This window comes from Monodelphis domestica, chromosome 2 (assembly GCF_027887165.1).
Source record: "Monodelphis domestica isolate mMonDom1 chromosome 2, mMonDom1.pri, whole genome shotgun sequence".
NCBI classification, from domain to species: Eukaryota; Metazoa; Chordata; class Mammalia; order Didelphimorphia; family Didelphidae; genus Monodelphis; species Monodelphis domestica.
The window spans coordinates 202,688,163-202,711,871 of NC_077228.1; the positions used below are offsets into that span (position 1 = coordinate 202,688,163).

The following is a 23,709-nucleotide window of genomic DNA, read 5'->3' on the forward strand; positions in this document are numbered from 1 at the left end:
TAGCTGCCCTCCATGCTAAGGGATTTTTCCAAATATGATCTCATTTAATCTTTTCAACAACCCTGGGAGGTGAGAGCTATTATTATCCTCATTTTGTAGTTGACAAAATTAAGGCAGATAGAGGTGAAGTGACATGGCTAGGATCACACAGAGCCAGTGTCTGAAGTCATATTTGAACAGAGGTCCTCCTGAGTCAAGGTCCAGGACTGTCTACCGCGACACTTCACTGTATCTAAAGGGATTGATGTCCAGTACCACGAAGTTCATTCCTTCATTCATACAGGAGAGAGGGCTCAGAAAGGACTCATGATTCACTGATATGGGGAAACTCCCATTCCTGCTATCAGCTAGATCTCCAGCTCACAAGAGATCTGCCCATGTATCTGGGGAAGGACTTGAAGGCAAATCTTCCTGTCCCAGAAGGCAGCTCTCTATCCACTATACCACATTGCCTCTCAATTTGCATGTTATTGTTCATTCATTTCAATCATGTCCAACTCTTCATGACCCCATTGAAAGTTTTCTTGGCAGAGATACTAGAGCGGTCTGCCATGTCCCTCTCCATCTCATTTTACAGGTGAGGAAACTGAGGCAAAGAGAGTTAAGTGACTTGCCTAGGGTTATATAACTAGAAAGCATCAGAGGCTGGCTTTGAATTCTGATCTTCCTCACTTCAGGTTCAGGACTTTACTTTGCCATCTAGCCACCCCATTGTGCACATAGTAGGACCTCAACAAATATTTGAGGAACTGAATTCATTGATTGGTTATTAAGGGTATCAGGGTTTGGACTATTATCTCCCCTTTTGCACTATTGTCTCCCTTGTTCCCCTGTAACAGTATATACTTTTTACCTGCTCCCTCTTCTTCCCATTCAGCTTCTTGCTGCCCCCAGCCGTACCCCTTTTGGGAGAAGGTCAACAGAAGAGAATCCAAACCCCAAACCTTGCCAGGCACTTCTCTCTGTGGGAGATGTGCTTTGTGGATTCTGGGTGGGGTTCCCCTACTGGATCCCATCTCCTAGTATGAGGGTGAGCTTCCTGGCTTTGTCCTTTGTCTCCTGTGTGCCGGAGGCCGCTCATTTCTTTCTTTTTTTTAAAAATCCTTACTTTTCCTTTGAATACTAAGTATCAGTTCCAAGGCAGAGGAGCAGTAAGGGCTAGCAATGGGGGTTAAGTGACTTGCCCAGGGTCATACAGCTAGGAAGGATCTGAGGCCAGATTGGAACCCAGGACCTCCTGTCTCCAGTCTTGGCTATCCACTGAGTCACCCAGCCGTCCCCAGTTTCCTCCTTTGTAAAATGAGGAGGGTGAGGAGACTGGATTGGGTGACCTCCGAGGTCCCTTCTGGCACTAAAATCATGCAGGCTGCTTGGCTGGTGGTGGGTCTGTCTAGAAACACAGAACTGGAAGGGGCCTTAGTGATTATCTCATCCAACCCTTTTATTTTATATGTGAACGCGCCTGTCTGTGTCTCCAACTGGGAATGTGTGTTTACGTCTGTCTGAGACGAATAGCTGCGAGTGTGCGCCTCCCCCTGGGTAAATGAGTGTGTCCTGAACCGTTGGAGTCTGGGTATGAGCAAGCGAGCTTGTTGTTGTTTAGTCCTGTCCGGCTCTTCCTGACCCCACTTGGGGTTTTCCTGGCAAAGATACTGGAGTGGTTTTACCATTTCCGTCTCCGGCTCGTTTTACTATGAGGAACTGAGAAAAACAGGGTGAAGTGCCTTGCCAAGGGTCACGCAGCTGGTAAGTGTCTGAAGCCAGATTCGAACTTAAGAAGAGGAGTCCAGGCCCAGCTCCCTATCCACTGCGCCACCTAGCTGCTCTCAGAATGGCGCTAAGCGAGCAGCTGGGTGGCTCAGTGGATTGAGACTAGGATCTGGCCTCAGACACTTCCTAGCTGGGTGACCCTGGACAAGTCACTTAACCCCCATGGCCTAGCCCTTACCATTCTTCTGCTTTAGAACCAATATCCAGTATTGATTCTGAGATGGGAGAAGGGTTTGTTTGTTCTTTAACGGCACTAAGACTTTTGGGATACCTGATACTTCATTTGGGACCTTGGGTTCCTCTTGTATTCTTTGTGAAATTCCCCTCTCTTTTATGACGAAAGCATCAGGGCTTAGCAAACACGAGGCTAAATCTGGCTTTCAGGGTGACCTGAGCTCACATCCCTGTTACTAGCTGGGTGACTCTGGGCAAATCGCTTAACTTGGCTGAGCCCTGTTTCTTCATCTGTAAAAATGGGGATGATAATAATATCCGTCGTGCCTACCCCCGCGGGCTTGACGTGAAGCGCGCCTGAGATAATGGATCATTTTGTGAACCTGGAAGGGTGATGTAAATCTCAGCTATTATTATCACCCATGAAGTGGTCCCGCTCCATCCTTCAGCGCCTGGAATTCTCTTAAATGCGCAGGGCTCTCTGAGGGGGACAGAACTCTAGATAAAGGGATCAGACAGACAGCTTCCCAGAGTGCTTCACTTCTCAGTCATTCTTAACATTAGGACCCAGAATCCTATACTTCCTTGGCGCTCAGGTCCTTGGGTCCATTTAGCCCGGAGGCAGGGGGATATCGACAATGGGTATCCCAACTCTTTCTGCCTCCATAATCTCTGTTCCCTCTCCTACTTTCATTTCTGGTATGATAGCCATCTCCTCCTCGTTCCAGCCCCCTCATCCCGGGATCGGACATATTTATTATATATGCATGTATATAAATGATGTCTTTATACTCACAGATATGACACACTCATCATATATCTGTCCTAGGAGGAAAGAGGAGTTGTGTATATTTGTAGGAGTCCCTGGGAGGCTGGTCAGTGAAGAAAAGAGAAGAGATTTCTCCAAATCTTCCCTTGCTTATTGCTTAAAAAGAAAGTCTATATTTAGCTGGGCTTGGAGGGACTGTAAAGATGTATTTTGCAAGGCGCAGGCAGTGATCGTCAGGCGTGGGAGCCCCAGAGATACGGAGGGAGGTTGTGGAAAAAATTAAAATGTAGTGATCCTTCCTTGAGTCGGCATTTTCTAAGAACTCACACTCTTTTTCCATCCCCTCCCAAACTGTTAATACATATTTTCATATATCACTGGCGGTATAGTGGAAAGATCCCGGACTTGGGAGCTGGAAGCCCTGGATTCTAGTTCTGTCTTTGACATGTTCTAGTTGCATGAATGAGTAAAGCAATTAATCTTTCTAAGCCTCAGTTTTCTCATCTATAAAATGGGAATTAGAATTTTTGTGCTAACCATCTCATAAGGTTATGAAAGAAAATGTTTAGTCCTGAATATTGTAATTGAAAGAGTAGGGAAGAGAAATTCAACCTTGGTCCTCATCTCAATGTCTACCTCATAGCCAGCCTCTTCCAAGAAGCCTTTGGTGTATACTTGCCTGTGAATACCTGTCTGTCTCATAGAGTTCTGTAGGATTACTGGAAATGTGGAAATAGAGATTACAAATTACTTTCCTGGCAGCAACCCTGAAGGGTAAGTATTATTATGATCTGTGGCCCAGCACCCTGAGTTCTGGGTTTATACAGACTGGGTCCAATCTTAGGGCATCTCTGCCACAGTCGACACTCTTTGACTCATTTCTCTTCTCACTCCCAATCAGAACTGCCTCTGGGAAATCTCAGATTATTGCCTGTGTTTAGACTTCCAAGAGACATAAAGATTAAAAGGGTTTTTGGCCCCCTTGCAATCCTTCAAGGACTGGCCTGCACCCATTATACTCATATTACCCTGAATACTTGTCTAGAGTCTGCTATAGGAGCTTTATTCTAGCTATGTTTTGAGATTTCCAGGGGCAATTCTGGGGAAGGGCAAAATGAACCAAAGTTAATTTTTGGGTGAGGAGGGAGGAGGACAGAGAGGAAATGTCCTTCAATCAAACCTCATTCATTCTTTTAATATTCTTTTTAATTTATCATTCAATTACAATTAAAAAACATTTTTTAACAATTGTTATGTCATTTTGCAATCCAACTTCTCTCCCTCTGTCCCTTTTCTTCTTCCTCTCCAGATGGTAAATAGTCTGATATAGTTTTTACCAGTGCCATCATGCAATAATAATTCCATATTCCTCATGCCGTGAAAGAAGACACATATTGCACATATGAGAAAAAACTCATGAGGGAAATAAAGTGACAAATGGTATGTCTGGATCTGCATTCAGACTCTGACGGTTCCTTCTAAGGCTATGGGAAGCATTTTTCAACAGGAATCCTTTGGGGTTATTTTGGAACCTGGCATTGCTAATAATAGTTTAGTCCTTCACAGTTGATCATCATACAGTACTTCTGTTGTGATATGCCGTGTTCTCTTGGTTCTGCTCACTCTGCTTTGGATCAGTTCATACAAGTCTTCCCAGGTTTTTCTGAACTTATCCAGTTCATAATTTCTTATGGCACAGCATTATTCCATTACAACCATTTACCACCACTGGTTCAGCCATTCCCTAACTGATGGGCATCCTCCTCAGTTTCCAATTCTTTGCCACTACTCATTCATTCTTACATGAGAAGAAGAGGAGGTATTAGCTGCAATACCAGAGCTTGAAGTGATAAACCACATTATAATCCCCATTTTCTAACCCTTGTAACCCTTCCTCTTTCTTTCTTTATACTGAAAAGATGGTTTCAAAAAACTGAAATGACTTTTCTAAGGTCACAGAGCTATTAATTGTTGAAGCTGATTCAGAATCCAGTGTCCCCACTACTATGCCACACTGCCTCTAAAAGGAGACTATTTTCACTCTCCTACAAAAGAATGGTTTATACCCTCAGGTGGAGCTCAAATCCCACAATCAGCCACTTGAGAAGCCAGTTCCTTTATCATGAAACTACCATGACAGTCATGATTAATATTATTATTCTAACTCACTAGTCACTTTTCTGTGTCCCTCTGATACACACTGACAGAAGGGTGATCTTGGCACTAAGGTTACATTTTTGTGGAAGGAGAGGCAATGTGCAACAGTAGAACCTTTGCTGCATCTGGTATTGGGAAAGCTCTAATCCAAATCCCACCTCTGATACCAAATGTGGGACCAAGAGTGGGATGTTTAACCTATCTAAACCTCAGTTTTCTCCTTCATAAAATGGGGATAACAATCCTGATAATACCTACCCCCCTGAGTTGAGGTAGAATTCAAATGAATGATGAATGTGAAATTCTTCCTCAACTTTGAAATGTTTGATAAATATCAATTATTCTTAGTATAGGGATTTGGATGAGACCCATAGTTTCACTGGTATGATAAGTTCCCTCTCTAATAAAAGTGGGCACCTTCTTTGCTATGAACAGTCTTAGAGAGTGCCAAGAAAACCAAGAGGTTGTATCACTTAGCCAGGTGGAATGGACTAGAGGCAGGATTTGAATCCAGATCTTCTTAGCACCAAGAACAGCTCTTCATACACTCATCCACACTACACTTATCATCATGATTATATTTTCTGTTAATACTTTGCCTCATGCCCAGAGAGAACTTCCATGAGAATAGCAACCATGCCTTACACATGTTCCCTGCTCTGTGCTATGCACACAGTAGGTGTTTAATAAATAGGTAATTTGTTTAAATGGACAGCTAATTGGGACAATGGATAGAGTGCTGGGCCTGCAGTCAGGAAGACCTGAGTTCAAATCCAGACTCAGATACTAGCAGTGTGACCCTGGCAAGTCACTTAACACTGTTGACTTCAGTTTCCCCATCTGTAAAATGAGCTAGAGAAGGAAATGGCAAACCTCTCCAATATCTTTGCTGAGAAAATCCCCAAAATGAGTTACAAAGAGTCAAATACGAGTGAAAAAATTACTAAACAGCAACAACAGTTTGATGAAACATTCTGGTCTAGAACCTAAATCACCTGGGGACATTCAAGGCACATAAACCGAGCTGGGCTTGGGAAACATTTTCCTTCCCTGGTTCCTTAAGGGAGCTGAGCTTGACCCTGGCTTCCCAAAGAAGTGTTCTTTTCCTCTGGGAGTGAAGTGAAGTGGGACAGAATGTCCCTGAAAAATAGGAGGCAGGGTGGGAGCAGAGAAGTAAGGAGACACAAAAGCCAATTGAAAGGCCTGGAGAGGTCACTGCATGCATTCTCTGGCCTCGGAATTCAGGTTCCCTAGATAACATTCTATAGATACTGGTTGCCTGAAGCAGTCTAGTGCAGGCGTAGATCTCAAGTAAGAGTGGGTACAGGTCCCCTCTGGTGGCAGATGGGCGCCATCACAAGCTCAGCTGGTTCATTTAAATGTGTAAGGGGTGGGGGAAAGACTGGGAGATACAAAAGAATGCAAAGATGGAGACTTACAATTGAGGAGACAGCTATAAAGAGACAAATTTGGGAAACCCAATACAAAGCAGATCCAGAAATGGAGAGATGGGTACAGGAGAAATAAACAGTAGAAAACATAGGTACAGAAAGACAGTGTTAGGGAAACTTCCCTTCCCTCCCCTTCCCTCCCCTCCCCTCCCCTCCCCTCCCCTCCCCTCCGCTCCCCTTCCCTTCCTTCCCCTCCCCTCCCCTCCCCTCCCCTTCCCTTCCCTTCCCTTCCCTTCCCTTCCCTTCCCTTCCCTTCCCTCCCTTTCCCTCCCCTCCCCTCCCCTCCCCTCCCCTTCCCTTCCCTTCCCTTCCCTTCCCTTCCCTTCCCTTCCCTTCCCTTCCCTTCCCTTCCCTCCCTTTCCCTCCCCTCCCCTCCCCTCCCCTCCCCTCCCCTTCCCTTCCCTCCCCTTCCCTTCCCTTCCCTTCCCTTCCCTTCCCTCCCCTCCCCTCCCCTCCCCTCCCCTTCCCTCCCCTTCCCTTCCCTCCCCTTCCCTTCCCTTCCCTTCCCTTCCCTTCCCTTCCCTTCCCTTCCCTTCCCTTCCCTTCCCTTCCCTTCCCTTCCCTTCCCTTCCCTTCCCTTCCCTTTCTCTCTAGGAAAAGTCCATAGTCTTTTACATAGTATTTGTAACATCCATTTAAACATTTTCTCCTGTAGAGACTTTAGATACTGTCATCATATTTTTAAGAAGCTTTGCAATCTTGAGCAATGGCAGTTTAACTGCCCTTCTTGAGAAGTCAGTAGTGAGGGTGTGAATTTTGACTTTGATCTATGAGGAGCCTATGAGGAAGCAAAGAGAGTTAACTGCTATTTGTAAAGAGATTAAATTTTAACTGGTATTTGTAGAGATTGAATTTCAACTGTCGACTGTAGAGAGGCTGAGTTTAACTGTCATTTAGAAGAGTCTATTGGCAGTGGGGGTTGGAAAGAAACTGAGAAAAATGAAAGAACAAAAAGGCAGAAAACTTCTTTCTGGGTAGAACTACTCTATATCTTATCTTGTGAACAAACAAGATTTGAGAAACATCTGTGATCATGAGAATTGAATGGTGGGACTGTGTTTTAGATGTGAGGAAAGATCAAAGTAATCAATGGTAAAAAAATGAATCTGGCTGTGATCTTTCCCATAGCTAACATTGCAAATAATGATTTATATCAGTATTTATACGTTCATATTATTGTTGGTTACATTGCATATAAATTGTGTAAACACTAACTTTGATATTAATTCAAACTTAGAAGATTAGTTTTGATAAAAAGGGAGGAGAAACTGCTCATAGGAAAACAAATTTCCTTTAGTTTATTAGATGGGTTGTCATTTAAAACTGTCCCCTGCTTGGGTGGCTAGATGGCACAGTGGAGAGAAAATTAGGCTTGAAGTCTGGAGGACCTGGGTTCAAATTTGATCTCAGATACTTCCCAGATGTGTGGCCCTGGACAAGTCACTTAACTCATTGTCTACTCTACTACTTTGGAACCAAAACATAGTATTGATACAAAGACAGAAGATAATAGTTAAAAAAAAAAAACCAAGGGGGCAGCTAGGTGTCTTCAGTGGATTGAAACTCAGGCCCAGAGATGGGAGGTCCTGGGTTCAAATCTGGACTCAGACACTTCCTAGCTGTGTGTCCCTGGGCAAGTCACTTAACTCCCATTGCCTAGCCCTTACCATTCTTCTGCTTGGAAAGGTAAGGGTTTTTAAAATAAATTAATAAATAAAATGCTCTGAAAACTCAGAACTAAGTGCTTAGTTAATGATAATGATGTTGAAAATTTAGAAATTCATAAGGAAAATGTCTAAATATAACCATAGTTTACCTTAGAACTCAGAATGAAGATGAATATGGTAATGAGTCAAATAGCAGGCTATGGGGGAAACTATTCCATGTAGGTTCTGTTATTTGACTCTCTCTTTCCTCATTGTATTTTGAAATGTTTAGATTTGTTGAGGATTTTTTTTGTTGATGATGAGTTTATAATAGTGAGATTTGAGAGAGAGAGAGAGAGAGAGAGAGAGAGAGAGAGAGAGAGAGAGAGAGAGAGAGAGAGAAGGGGAAGAGGAAGAGAGGGGGATAACCCCATACATGCAATATATTTGTAGCAGCACTTTTTGTATCAAAGAACTGGAAAGAAGAGTGCCCATCACTCCAGGAATGACTAAACAAATTGTGGCATATGGATATTATGGAATAGTATCATTTCTTTAAAACCTATAACTATGAAGAATGTAAAGTCATTTGGAGACTTTTGCATGAACTTAAGCTGAGTGAAGGAAGCAGCCTTGGAAGAACAGTGACCTGGATGACAGCAATACTACCAAGGAAAACAACACTGAAAGACTTGGAGATTTCAGCAGACTGGGGGAAAGCAGCCCTCCAGACTTTTCAGAGGGTGTGGATGTAGGTGTGGAATGAGGCATACGATGTAGTCAGATTTGGCCAATCCAGTGGGTTAACTTGTATTGCTCAACTATGCCTTGTTACAAAGAAGTGTTTTATCTTGGTGCAGGGGGTTGGAGTGGTCATTATAAAGTGATTTAAAGAATTTTGTTTTTTAAAAAGGTATCAAAATAAAGGGTTTCTTAAAGAAAAAGAAGAGAAACACTCAAATGAAACAATAAAATAAAGAACCCAGCTGGTGGCCTCTCTCAAGGGAGAGTCAGCCAATAGCACAGGAAATAAGAGGTGACCTCATCCATTCCCCTGCCTCCAGGCAAGCTGCCATTAGGCAGGCTGCCACTTACCCCATCCTGGCCAGAGAAGAAGTACTTCTTCCAGCACCCAGCACAGGACTTTTTTGCCCGTGAGGGCTTTGTTTGGACATATGAAGAAAAATTGACAACTGTGTGCCTCCATGACCCCTAAGGGGTATCTGGCATCCTTGCTCCTTGGCATAGCTTTTTCTCTTTCTCTCCCCCCAAAATTAGTCACCATCTTAGGGTAGGAGCACAGCACAGTGAACAGCACAATATTTGGGACTGCAACTAGGACCCAGCTACTCTGTCTGAATACCCTCTCCTCCTTCCCTCCCCCCCCCTCCAGCACCCGCCTGTCTATGTCAGTCAGAGGGGCCCCAGCTGGGGTTGGGGCAGAGATGGCGGCCGCTCGGGTGATGGTCTGGACTTATCTCCTTTTAGGCAAGTGGGGATCAATCTGTCCTAGGGCTAAAGGTCCAGGTTAAGGGGTTGGGAATGGGTGAGGTGTGAGTGGGATGGGGTTGGGGCTTAGAGAAGTGGGCTAAGAGATCAGGGCTCTCTATGGGCTGTCAGGGATGGGGCTTTGGGGGCTAGGCTGTGAGCTATGAGTTGCTTGGTGGCTGTAGGGTGGGGGACTGTTGGGTTGAGGGAACCTAGAGAAAAAAGGTTAGAAGTGGTTCCCAGCGTTTGCCCAAGATTTCTGTCCCATTCCCTTTAATGGGCTGGCCTCATGGATGGCATGCATAGCTGCCTACCCTGCTTCCAACCCTGTAGCCCAGCCCTGGCTAAATTTGGCAGGGGGGAGGGGACCAGTCTCTGGTTTGTTTTTTTTCCACTCCTAGGTGTCCCCTATCCCCATCCCCAGAGAATCCAGAATTGGACCCATTTCCCCTCCCAGTTTCCCCCAATATAATTCCTGTCTGATAACTCAGAGGGGCTATAGGTAAAGGTAGTGTTATGTCCCAAAACAGTCTTACCCCACTCCCTATCCTGCTTGCCTCTATTTATCCTCCAGGCCATCACAGTACATTGCCACATCTTTCCACCCTGTGGCCAATTCTGTATTCATATTCTTGCTCACTTTACTGGAATTCCTGTTAACCAATCATCCTTTCATTAGCTACATCCCCAATGCCCATTCTCATCAAACATTATCCCTAGGAAAAATATTATTGTACTGCCAACTACCATACCTAGAGCTCAAATAGGATAATGGGGTGGAGGTTTCCCTCCCAAATTCTTCCCCTAAAATGAAATCATAACAAAGAAAAACTAAACAATTATGTTGTGATCAACAGTTATTACACTATTCAGACTCCTTTCCCCCCAGGGAATTGAGAGTCAGGGAAAAGAGCTATTCTAGCTCCTGCCCCTCCATACTCATTCTCAGATTCACCACAAGCTCACATCTCCTCAGAGCCAGGGGCCACTCTGTGGTTTCCAAATGGCAATGCTTCTCAGCTCTGCTGGAACAGGGGAGGAATCCTTCTTAGGGCAACTTGGGTGTAGGGCAGTGATGGTGAAACTTTTAGGGACCAAGTGCCCAAACTGCATAGTCCTCCAACTCAACCCAGACAGGGAAGGGAAGAAGCACTCCTCTTTGGCTGCTGGGCAGAGGGGTGGGTGATGTGAAAATGCCCTCAGGCATGTGTGGAAAGGAGAAGGAGAGCAGGCCCCTACAGCATGCTCTGGTATGTATGCCATATGTTCAACAACATGGGCATAGGGTAAATATTGAATTGGTCCAAGGAGAAGGGAAGGAGAAGAAAGAGGAGCTTTTCTTTACCATCATCCTTTTGGCTAACCTGTCCCCTTACCCCTCACCCCCCAACCTGCTTCCAGATGTGAATTGTATTTCTAGAAATTGGTCAAACTAAGCTGAAGGGAGGTTGAGGCTCTGGGATTTGGACCTGTATGTACTGGTGTCCCCACAGGACTCCTGTCTAGGCTTGGTGGTATTGTGGCCCAGCAGATGCTATATCCTTTCATTGGGAGAGTCTTCATTCATACTTTGGAGCCTGCTAGCTTCCTGGACCTGCCTGATACTGGTGAGGAGGGCTACTCTCCCAAATCCTCAATAGAGCACAGAAGGCCCATGGGACTTCTATGATTAACCAGGGTGGAAGGTTGAGGAAAGGGATACTCACCTTTCTGGATAGACAGCTACATCTGGTGCCCAGGAAGAGGGGCTGTTGTGTGTCTTTTCCCCTAGAAGATGGGACACTTGGGTGTTCGAAGCACCCTTGCACCTATCTTCCCTCTTCATCTTAGATCCCAGACCCAATACTCTTGTCACCTTTCATGCCAACCTACTGGGGCATCCAGATTTACCTCGATGGCTCCGCTATACCCAGCGTAGTCCCAGCCAGCCTGGTTTTCTCTATGGGACTCCTACACTTGAAGACAGAGGCCAACAAATCATTGAGGTATCAGAGGGAGCCCCCATGGTGACCCCAGTCTTCTAACCCTTTATGTCTTCCCACCCCCATCAACCTTCCTCCTCTGAAAAATGAAGGGGTTGGGCTCAGACGATCAGAAAAATGTCTTCCATTTCTGACATTCAATGGCTCCCCAGAGGTGGAAGGCATCTTGGATCTTTATTTGCATGCTATTTACATATAATTTGCATGGCAATTAGTCAATATCCAGCTGCACAGATGTCACCCACCCCACCCCTCCTCCTCTCCTTTCATTATTCTCCTCCCCTTGGCGTGTCCTCTGGTTCTACTCCTTCCCTTTAGACTTGGCACCCCTCATCCACTCCCTTCACTCCATCTCCTCCCACAGGTCATCGCCTACAACAGAGAGAGCTTTGAGACAACTAGACAGAGGCTAGTGCTGCTGGTAGGGGAGCCTGAAGGTAACACTGGCTCCTCTCCTATACCAGGGCTTCTGGGATCTCCCTTAGGAAAGAAAGAGGAGTTAGAGGGGGAGTGGCACTAAGGGGCTCTGGTAGGGACCAGAAAAGGAGAATTTGAGGAAAGATGAAATTTATTATTAGCATTACTTTGATATTAGAGTCAGGGAGGGGATTCAGGATTGAGGACTCAGGAGTTGTTATTAGGAAAGGAACTAAAGAGGAATACAAAGTATTGAAGTCGTGTGGGAATTCGAAGGGCCACTGAGGGGTTCCATGATGAAAAGGTGAGACTTTGGAGGGATTGGGTTTGAAGAGAGGAAGATGTAAGGAGAGAGGGGGGATTGGAGTATTGGAAATTGGGAATTCAGGGTTGGGAATGTCAGGAAGGGGAGAAGGTTTGGGGGGATTATGTGGATCCTGTCTGAGGCATTTCCGCCATCTTTCCTCAGGCCCCTCACTTCCATATGAAGCTGAATTCCTGGTGCAAAGCCACGATGTTGAAGAGGTGTTGCCCTCACCCATTGGTCAACACTTTTTGACTGCCCTGGGAGGACTCTGGGTGCCTGGGGAACTACAGCTACTTAACATCACTTCTGCGTTGGACCGTGGGGGTCGTGTCCCTCTTCCCATTGAAGGTCGAAAGGAGGGGTAGGCTTGGTGGGGAATCCTCATGGCACATCCCAATTACCACCTGGTCTTTTCGATGCTTAAAAATGTCAAGGATGTAAGATTTCAGTGTAACCATTCCTCTCACTAAGCATGGGGGAGTTTTAAGTGACCATACACAATTAACTAGTAAGTATCAGCAGCAAGAAAAGAAGGTGGGTCTTCCTGAACCCAGATCTACCACACTATCCATTACATTCCATCATGTTGCCTTTTGCTCTCCCAAACTGTTCGTTAATCAACTCCAGGAAAACTTCTTCTAATGGTCTTGCCATCCCAACTCCCATTTCTCTGAATAAAAGAGAGGGAAGAAATATTTAATTCTTAAATCTTCTAATTCACCAACTTGTCCTCCCCTCTCTAGCCTTTTCCACATATCTCCCTCAGGGACTTCCATCAGTCTCTTGGTCTTCTAAAAATTCAATTCAACAGAAATGGTGAAGAGATAGAGATCCAGGCTCAGAATTGGGAGGTCCTAGATTCAAATCTGACCTCAAACACTTCCTAGCTGTGTGACCCTGGGCAAGTCACTTAACTCCAATTGCCTAGCCCTTGTTGTTTTTCTGTGCCTTGGAACCAACATTTAGTATCAGTTCTAAAGCAGAAGGTTTGTTTTTCTCTTCCTCCCACCTTCTCCCTCCTTCATTCTAAAAGATAAAAAAGAAATTAAAATCCTTGTAATTAATATTAGCGGAGGAAAACAAATCTCCACATTGGCAATGACCCTGGTTTTTGCCCCTCCCTTGTCACCCCCCATGCTGAGTCTCCCCACCTTCCTCAAGCCTTCAGTGCCTCCTGGTGGTCAGAGGCTTTCTTGCAGCTCAGGTGTAATCTCTTCTGGCTCAGGGTTTATATCCAAGTGGGCTCCTCCAGACCCTTCTCCACCTGCTTGAAGGTGGTAGGGTCTCCTGCCAGCCACGACCGCTGCACCCAGGGCCAGCCGCCACTTCTGTCCTGCTATGACAGCTTCGTACCCCATTTCCGAGTCGACTGGTGCAATGTGTCCCTGGTGAGGAGTGTGACCCCCCAGAGTGGACCCCCTGCCCTCCTTTCTCCTTCCCCCAGACACACAGACACACACACTCACACAGACACTCACAGACACTTGCACACACGACTAGGAGTCTTCTTAGGTTCTGCTACTTAAAACAGCTCGTCTACTTAAATACAAAAGTGAATGACAGTCACCGTTTAACTCCCAGCCTCAGTTTTTTTTTATCAACAAAATGGGGACAATCAACCCTACGCTGCCCTGCCTGCCTCCCGTGCATGTGAAAATATTGTTAACCATAAAACACACTAAACAGAAGGAGAAGATAATGATTGATCAGTGGATTGATTATTTCCAGTGTAGTCTGGAAGTATAAGCCACTTCCTTTGCCACTGCAGATCAGCTCCTTTTCTATAATTTAAGAGTAACCTTCCTAGGAATAGTGTTTATTATCCCCCAGTTCTCCCTTTGTACACCAGGGGGCCTCAGCTGCCTAATGGACAGATGTGCTTTGAGTCCTGATGGGCTGGAAAGAGAATGATGAAAAACAGAGACCTTGGGGACGACCTAGTCTGCCTCCTCATTTTACAGAGAAGGAAGCTGAGATCCAGAGTTCTTAAGTGACTTGTCCAAGGTCACACCGAAAGGAGGATTTGAACTCTGGGCCTCTGACTCCAAATCCAGAGCTTTTTTCTGTTGGACTACCAGTCAGATTATTAGGGGAGGTTGGTGTCCAGAGGTCAGGTCCAGCTGTTAAGGGGACATTCCCCTTTGTCCTCAAGAAGGTCCTGGTCAAGGTTGAAGCCCTGGAGATCTTTAACTATGTGTGAACATTGTTCCTTCCCTTTCCCTGGTCCCCGACTCTTTCCTAAGCTCCTCCCTGGCCTCCCTTGCTTCATCTTGGGCTCTTTTGTAGTCATTTGTTTTTTCCACCAGGTGGATAAGTCGGTGCCTGCCCTTCCTGGTCCGGTGCCCACCTGGAGGAGTGGCATTTTGGAGCACGACCCATACTTCTGCCCTCCGACGGAGGCACCCGACCGAGACTTCCTCACGGACGCCCTGATCACCCTCCTGGTTCCCCTGCTGGTCGCCCTGCTTCTCACCCTGATTCTGGCTTACATCATGTGCTGCCGAAGGGAGGGCGTGTGAGTTGTGGGACAAAGCATGGCAGGCCCTCTGTGTCCTCCCTTCCTTCCATGCCTCGCCTAAGACTTTGGAGTCCAGGAACCTAGGGATCCAATTCTGGCTGTTTCTTGTATTTGGGGACCACCACAGTCATTTTTCTCAGGGCTCCCAGTTCTTGCTTTGTGAAATGAGGGGGTTAGACTAGATGAGCTCTGAAGAGTCTTCTGCCTTCAAGTATTATGACCCTGGGATTCCAGCCAGAAACAGTCTGGGATGTGTTAGCAGCCAGGGGTCATGGCAACCTGAGAGAGCTTTAGAGATGGGTCAGGAGGACAGTGGATAGAACTAGCTTTGTGGCTCTTCTAAGTCTATGGGGAGCACCTGGTCTTTGCTAACCATTTGATCTCTTACTGCCATCTTCCTCCAGGGCCATTTAGGTTTTATAGATAACTGAATCCTGAACAGAACTTGTAAATAAGTGATACTCCCTTCCCACAACTCTATCCCCTACATAGTCTCAGGATTGTCTCTCTAGTGTTTAAACCTTTACCTTCTCTCTTAGAATCAATAACGTGTATTGGTTCCAAGGGAGAAGAATGGTAAGGGCGAGGCAATGGGGGTGAAGTGACTTGCCCAAGGTCACCCAGCTGAGGTCATATTTGAACCCAGGCTCTCTAGGTCTGACTCTCCATCCATGAACCACTTAGCTGCTCCAGTACTATCTCTTTTTAAGAAGTCCAGCTTTGCTCTAATACTATCTCTTGCTAATTCTGAGGATTTGGTAACAATATACAAACGGGGACCCCAAGTTTCTAGGGTTCCAGAAATCAATCCTAGAATGTATGCTGCTAACCATCCAGTTGACTGGCTGGAAGCAGAGGCTGAGAATGGGGAATGGTTCATCAGCTCATGGGTTGATGCTGTCTCTAACTCCTTCCAACAGGCTGAAGAGGAATCTTGCTACCTCTGAGTGAGTATTACCGAGAGAAGAGAGGGGTTTAGAGCATTCTTTCCCTTGGGAAAATGAGAACCATCTGAGGGAGCTGTCCACGCTGAGGGTCTGTGAACGTTTTGTTCGACCCCTTATCACAGAGGTTGTTAAGTTCTCTTGCCTGCTGGGATTGGTGTCTTAGGCATGATATGGAGGAGGGAACCCAGGGACAGAGAACTGGTCTATCTGGCTCCATCCTGTCTGGCCCCTGAGTAGCATAGATGGCACATTTAGGAATGAAAGCAAGGACAGCAACTCCCCCGACCAACCTTCCTTTTCCCCTGCCCATCTGTGCCTTCCAACAGAACCTAGGCGTACCTTAGGCATCTGCTCATCATTTCCCATACCCTCCCTTGTTCCCTTACCAACCCCCTTCCCTCCTAAGACCAAAGAACCCTACAGAGGCTGGTGTGAAACAACAGTCCCCTTTATTCACGCCGTGCCTGCGGCTGGCCTGAATACCCTCATCCCACTGGCCTTCATTACTTCCGGGAACGGCGGGCTGGCTTCCGGGCCCCCTTTTTCTGGCGTCCCTTGGCCTTCTGCTGCTGCTCCACCTGGGGTGCCTGCTTCCTCTGGCGCTTCTGTCTTGGGCGCCGCCTTGCCTTCTCGCTCTTCGGCTTCTTCTTGCCCATTCGGAAGGAGCCTGAGACCCCAGTGCCGGTCACCTGCTTCAGCACCCCCTTGGCCACCAGGCCCTTTAGCACCCGTTTGAAGCGCTGGGCATTGCGGACCATATTGAAGCCTGTGTTGCTAACGGCTTTCTTCAGAGTGGCCAGTGAGACTCCTCGGCGTATATTGGAACCTGCCACTGCCCACAGAATCACCTCTGACAGGCTTGGTCTCCGGCTATTGCTTGGACAATCGGATTTGCTCTCCCCTGATGCCCCTGTGCCATCAGACACCTGCCCTTCTTGGGTAGTGGCAGAGACTGGGGCTACAGGTGGAGAAGGGGACTGAGGTATAGAGTTCCCCTCTACTTCTTCCTCCTCGGCTCCTGCCGAGTGAGGAGAATTGGGCGTTAGGACTTCCAGGTTGGTGGGAGGGAAAGACTCTCAGTAGAGCTGATCCTGGGCAGTCAGGGGCTTGTCGGTAGACCGACTGGGTGAGGCTCTTCTCTGACTCCTGGAGCCTCCTCCCTTTCAGCTCTGTCTAGTGGCTTTCCTTGGTGGGAGGACGGATTGAGGTTGTGTGCCCCTCGCTTGCCCCTGCAAACTGGTAGGATCGGGGAGAGGGGCACAAGTCAGTCTCTACGGTGACCCAAGGTGTCCATTATGACACCATCAGAACCCTGGCGAGGGGGTCACAGTTGGGCCATTGTTCTCTGCCCTGGGGGGCACAGAGAGAAGAGGGGGGTGTGGGGGAGTTGGGGGGCCAGGATTGAAGTTTGGGAAATCCAAATTGCCCCTGCCCTGAGTGGTCTGTATATCTGTAGACATGCATGATAGAGGGCACACGTGGGTAATAGCATGGCGGCAGGCATGTGTGTCTGTGTGTGTGCACTTTGGAGGGCATGTTTGATGACTGCCCGTGTCGGAATGTGTGTTGACAGGTAGCAAATACATGTTGCGTGGATGCAGGCAGACCTGTGCTCTTAGCTAGCCTTGCCTGTGTTTCTGCATGCTAGCATCTCATGCTTTTGAAGCACGTGGCTTGAATACCGCTTGGAACCCAGTTTTCTGTGGACTTTGGCTCCTTTACTCCCCATGCAAAACAGAATCCACACACATCTGAGGATTTGTGTTGGTATAGGCTTGTGGAAAGATGCTGGGAAAGGGAAACCACCATAGATGACAAGTATTCTGGTTATTTCCATATATCTGTGTGTTGCAAGAAGACTATGATAAGAATAATGGTAGCTAGCACAGATTCATTGTGATTTAGTTGTTTTTCAGTCACGTCCAACTCTTCAAGACCCCATTTAGGTTTTCTTGGCTAAGATACTGCAGTGGTTTGTCCATCATTTCCTCCTCTATCTCATTTGACAGATGAAGAAACTGAGGCAAACAAGGTTAAGTGACTTGCTTAGAATCATCCAGCTAGTAGCTAGTGTCCAAGGCCAGATTGAAATTCAAGAAGAGGAATCTTCCTGACTCTAGACCCAGTGCTCTATCCACTGCACCACCCAGCTGCAGCTGACACTGATAGATAATATTTTAAGGTCTGGCACGTGCTTTACAAGATAATTTCTATTGATTCTTCCAATCAGCCTATGATTATAGCAACAGATCCCCACTTTATAGATGAGGAAACAGGGTTCAGAGAGGATAGGTAAGTTTCTAATGGTCTCACAGCCAGGAATATCTGGGTAGGAAAGAAAAGGATTTGAACTCAGGTTTTCCTGACTCCAGGAAGACTTAAACTCCATCTGCTATAGTATGTTGTCTCCAGATCCCCTGTTTCCTCTTTAATCTTTACTTTGGAGTGGAGGCTTGTTCCTTGTCTTATCTTTCCCCATCCTACCCATTCCCCTCCCAAATTTTTCTACAATTCCAACCCCTCCCTTTTCACTTCTCTTTCCTAGAAATGTAAATTTGAAGTTTGTACAACTTTCACAAAAGAACTCCAGATTCTTGAGGTCAACTAACATGGAGAAAGAACAGCTAAGTGGTACAGTGGATAGAGTATCAGGCCAGTAGTCAGGAAGAATCAACTTAATTAGTTCAAATCTGGCCTTTGGCACTTACTAGCTGTGTGACCCTAGCCAAGCCATTTAATTCTATTTACTTCAATTTCCTCATCTGTCAAATGAGCTGGAGAAGAAAATGGCAAATCACTCCTGTAACTTTGCCCAAAAAATCCCAAGTAGCTTACTAGATGTGTGTGGCCCTGGAAAAATAATTTCATCTTGTTTGACTCAGTTTCCTCATCTGAAAAATGAGCTGGAGAAGGAAATGGCAAACCACTCTTGTAACTTTGCCCAAAAAATCCCAAGTAGCTTACTAGATGTGTGTGGCCCTGGACAAATCATTTCATCTTGTTTGACTCAGTTTCCTCATCTAGAAAATGAGCTGGAGAAGGAAATGGCAAACCACTCTGTAGTAACTTTGTCAAGAAAACAACCCCCAAATGGAGTCACAGAGAGTTGGATGTGTCTTGAAAAGAACCTAGTAAACAAAGCAAAGTGGAGAAAACTGGTCAGATTATGAAGGGTTTTTAATGCCATATAGAGAATTTTATTTTTGATCTTAGAGGTAATAGGGAACCATGGGAGTTTATGAGTCCCAGGGGTGATATGGTCAGACCTGTATGTCAGGTTAATCACTTGACAGCAAGAGAATAGGATGTATTGACACAGAGAGACCAATTAGGAGGAAATAAATATTGCAACAGTTCAAAGGAGAGATGATAAGGGCCTGGAACAGGGTATGCAGTATGTGTATAACCCAGATTAAATTGTTTACCATCTCCAAGCGTGGGGAGGGAGACAATTTAGATCTTATCGGTTTGGAAAATTTATATTGAAAGGTGTTATTAACTGTAATTAGAAAAAGAAAATATCTTTCAAAAATAGGTTATATAGTAGGATGGTTGCTTTAAAGTGGAGATAAGGGGATGCATACAGGAGATGTGAATGTAGAAAGAAGATTGGACAAGACTGGCTATGTGGAGTGAATGAGAAGAGTGGAGAATGACACCAGAGGCATGAGCGTTGGGGACCAGAAAGATGGCGCTTTCCTCAACAGTAATGGGAAAGTTGAGATGAGGAGAAAGTGACTGAGAGACAAGAGGAGACTCTTGGACACAGCTGTCCCTACTAGGGCTGGAGGCAACAGATTCAGGAGGGAGGAATCAGTGTGGAGCAAGAAGGGGTTGGTGGGGAGAGAGAGATGTGAACACAGGTTTGGGTGGATGGAGTGACCAATTTAGGGACTAGACATGCTGGGAGATGGGATAAGACAGGGAGCTGGGCTGAAGTGGGGTTGGGAGAAGAAGAAGGGACAAAGTGAAAGGAGACCAGGCTGCAGAGGAGGATGGAGCATTCAATAGCTACCTGGACCTACCAGTTGTCATGGGATGTTCAAGTCACCTTGGTGATGGAGGGAGGATTGCCAGGCCTTTTGATATTCCTTTTGTATACATTGCTCTTTCCATATTTTAGTACCTTACTGAATTAAGGTTGGAGTTTGGGAGGGAGGAAGGGAGTTGGGATGGCATTGAGGGACAGAAGAGGAATCATAAGAATGGAGCTTGGTGGAAAGAGCACTGAACTTGGAATGAAAGGATCTGGGCTTGAATGGCATGCCGCTCTGCCTGTTTGACCTTGGGTAAGTAATTTCCTGGACCTCTTTTATAAAATAGAGGGAGCACATTGGACTAGATGACCTGGAAAGTCTTCCTATCCTATGATTGTTTAGATACAGAAGAAAGTGAAAGAATCCAAGATCATATAAATAGCCAAGGCACTACGTGTCTGATGGAAGGCCTGCTGCTCTCCATCTCTAAAAACAGAATAGGATGGAAGAAAGAGGCTGAATTTTCTGTCAGGGAGATTGAGATTTCACTTCAAAGAATCGATTATGAGAGTTCTGAAATCTTGGACTTGGTACCCCAACTGCAGAGGCTGTGTCTTTTCCTTCGTGGAGAGGCAACTTCAAACCCAAGAGAAATTGCTAGTTATCTAGGGTGAGACAAGGTCATGGATGACAGAGCACTAAGAATTCTTATTTTCTGGTCATTGCCCAGAGAGGCATCATACCCAGATTTTTCTCTCCTGATGCCTCTTTGTCAGCAGGAACTTGATCTCCTGGGGCACTGGCAGTAGAGGTGAGGTTCCCAAGACATGATGTATTTGGGCTCTGCATATGGGTGTGATTTTGACATGATATCTCTGTAGCAAGCACTTTGCCATATTATTCACATATAAGTTCACTGTACATTAAAAACAACAACAACAAAAAGAAAACAAAACCTTACTTTCAGTCTTAGAATCAATACTGTTCCAAGGCAGAAGAATGGTGAGGGCTAGGCAATGAAAGTTAAGTGACTCACCCAGCGTCACCCAGCTGGGAAGTGTCTGAGTTCATATTTGAACCCAGGACCTCCTATCTCTAGGCCTGGCTCTCTATTCACCTACCTGCTCCTCACTGTACATGTTTACCTTGTCCTACTTCCTTCTCACAGTTTTGCTGTCTGCTGCCAAACCTGTGTTCTGTGGCACAAGAGGGAGATAAGCAATTCCCATCATATAATTTGCATGTTCCCCCATCCCATGCTCTTGGGTGTGCTATTCCCATTTCTTCCTAATTGCTCACCAGCATCCAGATGGTTCACCACAGCACCATTCATGGCAACACAGAGGAATTGCGGCAGATGGCAGCAAACCGAACAGTGCCTCGACCTCTCTCCACTTTGCCTATGTTCAATGTGCGCACTGGTGAGCGGCTGCCCCCCTGCTCTGACATTGCCCAGGTACCCCTCATCCTGGACCAGCACTGAGGGAGGACCTCGGACCTAGCCAGGTGAGATGGGGAAATGGACACATTGTGGGTAATACCATCCTGTCCTCCAAAAGATACAGCCTACAGGGACTGGTGGCAGGGGACCCCTACCCATGGGATGGATACAGAATTCCCAAATTTTCATCAGAAAAATCCAGAATGCTTGGCATCTGCATAGAATTGCTTTTCTATGATCCTACACTGACTCAAGTATTATGAGCTTTTAGAAAGATCTGCATTTGAAGTCAGGGGCCAATGTTCAAATCTGATCCTCTCCACAAAAAAAAGAAAAAAATTGCAACCTCCACAACAGGAAGGCCACTCACCCCAAAGTTTCAGAATCCTCATGAATCAAATCTTTGAAGTGAAACTTCAATGGTTCTGACTGCAATTTCAGTTCCTTTCTTTTGCCTTTTTACCACTTGCTAAGTGACATTGGGTATGTCATTGAATTATTGGGCTTCAGTTTCCCAATCCATAAAAATGAGGGTGTTGGATTAAGGTGATCAATATGGGTCCTTATTGATATAAATCCCATGATCCCTGTTGTCTCCTCCTTGCCCCCAAGAAAAGAATTAATAAATAGGGCAAAGTCCATCCTAGTCCCTCTTCCAAGTTCCCTGTAGGGTCTAATGTTTTTTGGGTGATGAGAAGGGATTCTGTTCTCCTTGACCCCATGGAGAATCTCATTCTCCAAATCATAGGCTGCCCTGAGGGCAAGCTGAGTCTGAATGATTGCTTGAGATCCAGGAGGATGTTGTAGATAGAAAAGATAAACTCGGAGTTCCTTTTGAGTTCTAAGACACTGATTTTGTGATTTTGTAACTCCATGATTCTGTGAAATGGTGTGAGAGAAACCAGTTCTGCCCCCTCCTGGTCCACCAATCCTGGCCTCATTATTTCCTTCTCTTTCCCTACAGGGAACAGCCACATCCCATCTGAGGAATCTAGCTGCTGTTGAGATGAATCACTTATAGCCGGGGCCAAGCTGGAGCATGGGCTAGAGACAGGGTGTGGGAAGTGGTAGAGGCCAGGAAGGGCCAGAGAAAAAGAGAAAATAAACTCACTCATCTGCAGGTGACTACAGGCTATGTCCTCTCTCTAGTCATCCCTCACTTCTACCTCCTCAGACTCCTTATTCCCTTTCTGGTTCCTGGGATGGCTGAAGAGTCTAATGTTTTGTGAGTTGGGGAACCTCTGGAATCTTCAAGTAACAGACTTCTTCATTTCTGGAATTCCTGTCTCCCTTGGGTTTGACTCCTGCCCAGTTGGATCTATTCTGGGAGAGTTACTCTTCTCCAAAAGTCTTTAGTCCATGGGTTCTTAACCCTTTTGGTGTCATGGTCTCCTTTGACAGTCTGGTGAGGCCTATGGACTACTCAGAATAGTCTGGATTTTTAGAAATTCATAAGTGAAGGAAAGGCTTGATTTCAGTTAGATTTCAGTGGGGGGAAAAGATCTAATTTTTCCTTCCTATCCAACTTCACAAACTCCTTGAGTCTTATGAAACTTTAGACACCAAGTTAGGAACCTCTATTCTTAAGGAAGTAGGAAATAGAAAGGAATGGAATACTAAAAAGGGAGATCGGCTATCTGGAATGAGGTCTAGAACCAACCTAGAAAACTAATTGATTGTCAGCATAGCTATCCTTCCACCTTCTGGACTGGAAGCCTCTTATGGGCACAGCCTTGTTCTGGGGATCAGAAAGGCATTTATAATGAGGAGTTAGGACCTTGATATTTATAAACCTCCAAAGCTCCAAGAGAACAATATGGTGGTCTGGGCTCCCCTGAACAAATCTGAACTCTGAACATTTACATTGGAGGCCATCCCTGGGCTTTGAGATCTAGTGTTCAAAAATGTGGGAATTAAGGAATGGTGAGGGATGGAACAGCTACATGGAACAGTGGATAGAGCTCCAGGCCTGGAGTTGGGAGGACCTGAGTTCAAATGTGGATGAGGGAGGCCTCATGGAGGCTCTCATTACTGTTTTCTGTTGTCTCCTGTTCTGTGTGTCTCACCTGTCCCCTGGCAGTAGGGTCAAGGTTCTTCCCGGATGTCCCAAGATGCTCACCATGTCCCCCTACCTTCCCCTCCCCTGTCTCTCTTTTGGTCTCTGGATATCTCCTGGCATGGCAAACCCCACAGGCTGCATAACTTTAATATCGAATCCAAAGCTTTGAAGCAGTAATTCCCCTCCCCTCTCACCCATAAGTCTTCCTAAAGGAAAGGGAAGAGTTTCCCCCTTCTCTCGGGCTCTTGCTTCTGATTCTTGTGTCTATTTTTAGACAGGAAGACCTTTTGTCTGAGTCCAGTCTCTCCTGCCAAGATCCTCTTATAGAATCACAGAAAGTCCACACTGGAAGGGAACTCTGAGGCTATTTATTCCATGCCCTTGATTTTACAGATGAGGGAACTGAGGCTCAGGGAGGTCAAATAATCTATCCAAGGTCTCACAGGAAGTGTCAGAGGCAGGATATGAACCGAGGTCCAATCCAGAAATCTGAGTCCACAGCCATTGCTTTTTCCATTATGTGAAAAAGCAACATTCTTTCCTCCGAAGAGTTGCGAATCCAGCTGCTCCCTTTTCTCCTCCTAACCGGAAGGTCCAAACCGCTCC

General features: G+C 46.0%; 1 protein-coding gene across 1 annotated transcript; it reads left to right on the forward strand.

The window, feature by feature from the left end:
• The first annotated feature begins 9,345 nt into the window (after positions 1 to 9,345).
• SGCA (sarcoglycan alpha) lies at positions 9,346 to 22,169 on the forward strand. Its single transcript, XM_007482399.3, has 10 exons — positions 9,346 to 9,455; positions 10,949 to 11,062; positions 11,286 to 11,440; positions 11,802 to 11,874; positions 12,324 to 12,522; positions 13,387 to 13,549; positions 14,468 to 14,676; positions 15,600 to 15,626; positions 20,906 to 21,109; positions 22,009 to 22,169. The coding sequence occupies exons 1-9, from the start codon at positions 9,374 to 9,376 to the stop codon at positions 21,084 to 21,086; spliced, it is 1,203 nt and encodes a 400-aa protein (XP_007482461.2). The 5' UTR covers positions 9,346 to 9,373; the 3' UTR covers positions 21,087 to 21,109; positions 22,009 to 22,169.
• The last annotated feature ends 1,540 nt before the right edge of the window (positions 22,170 to 23,709 follow it).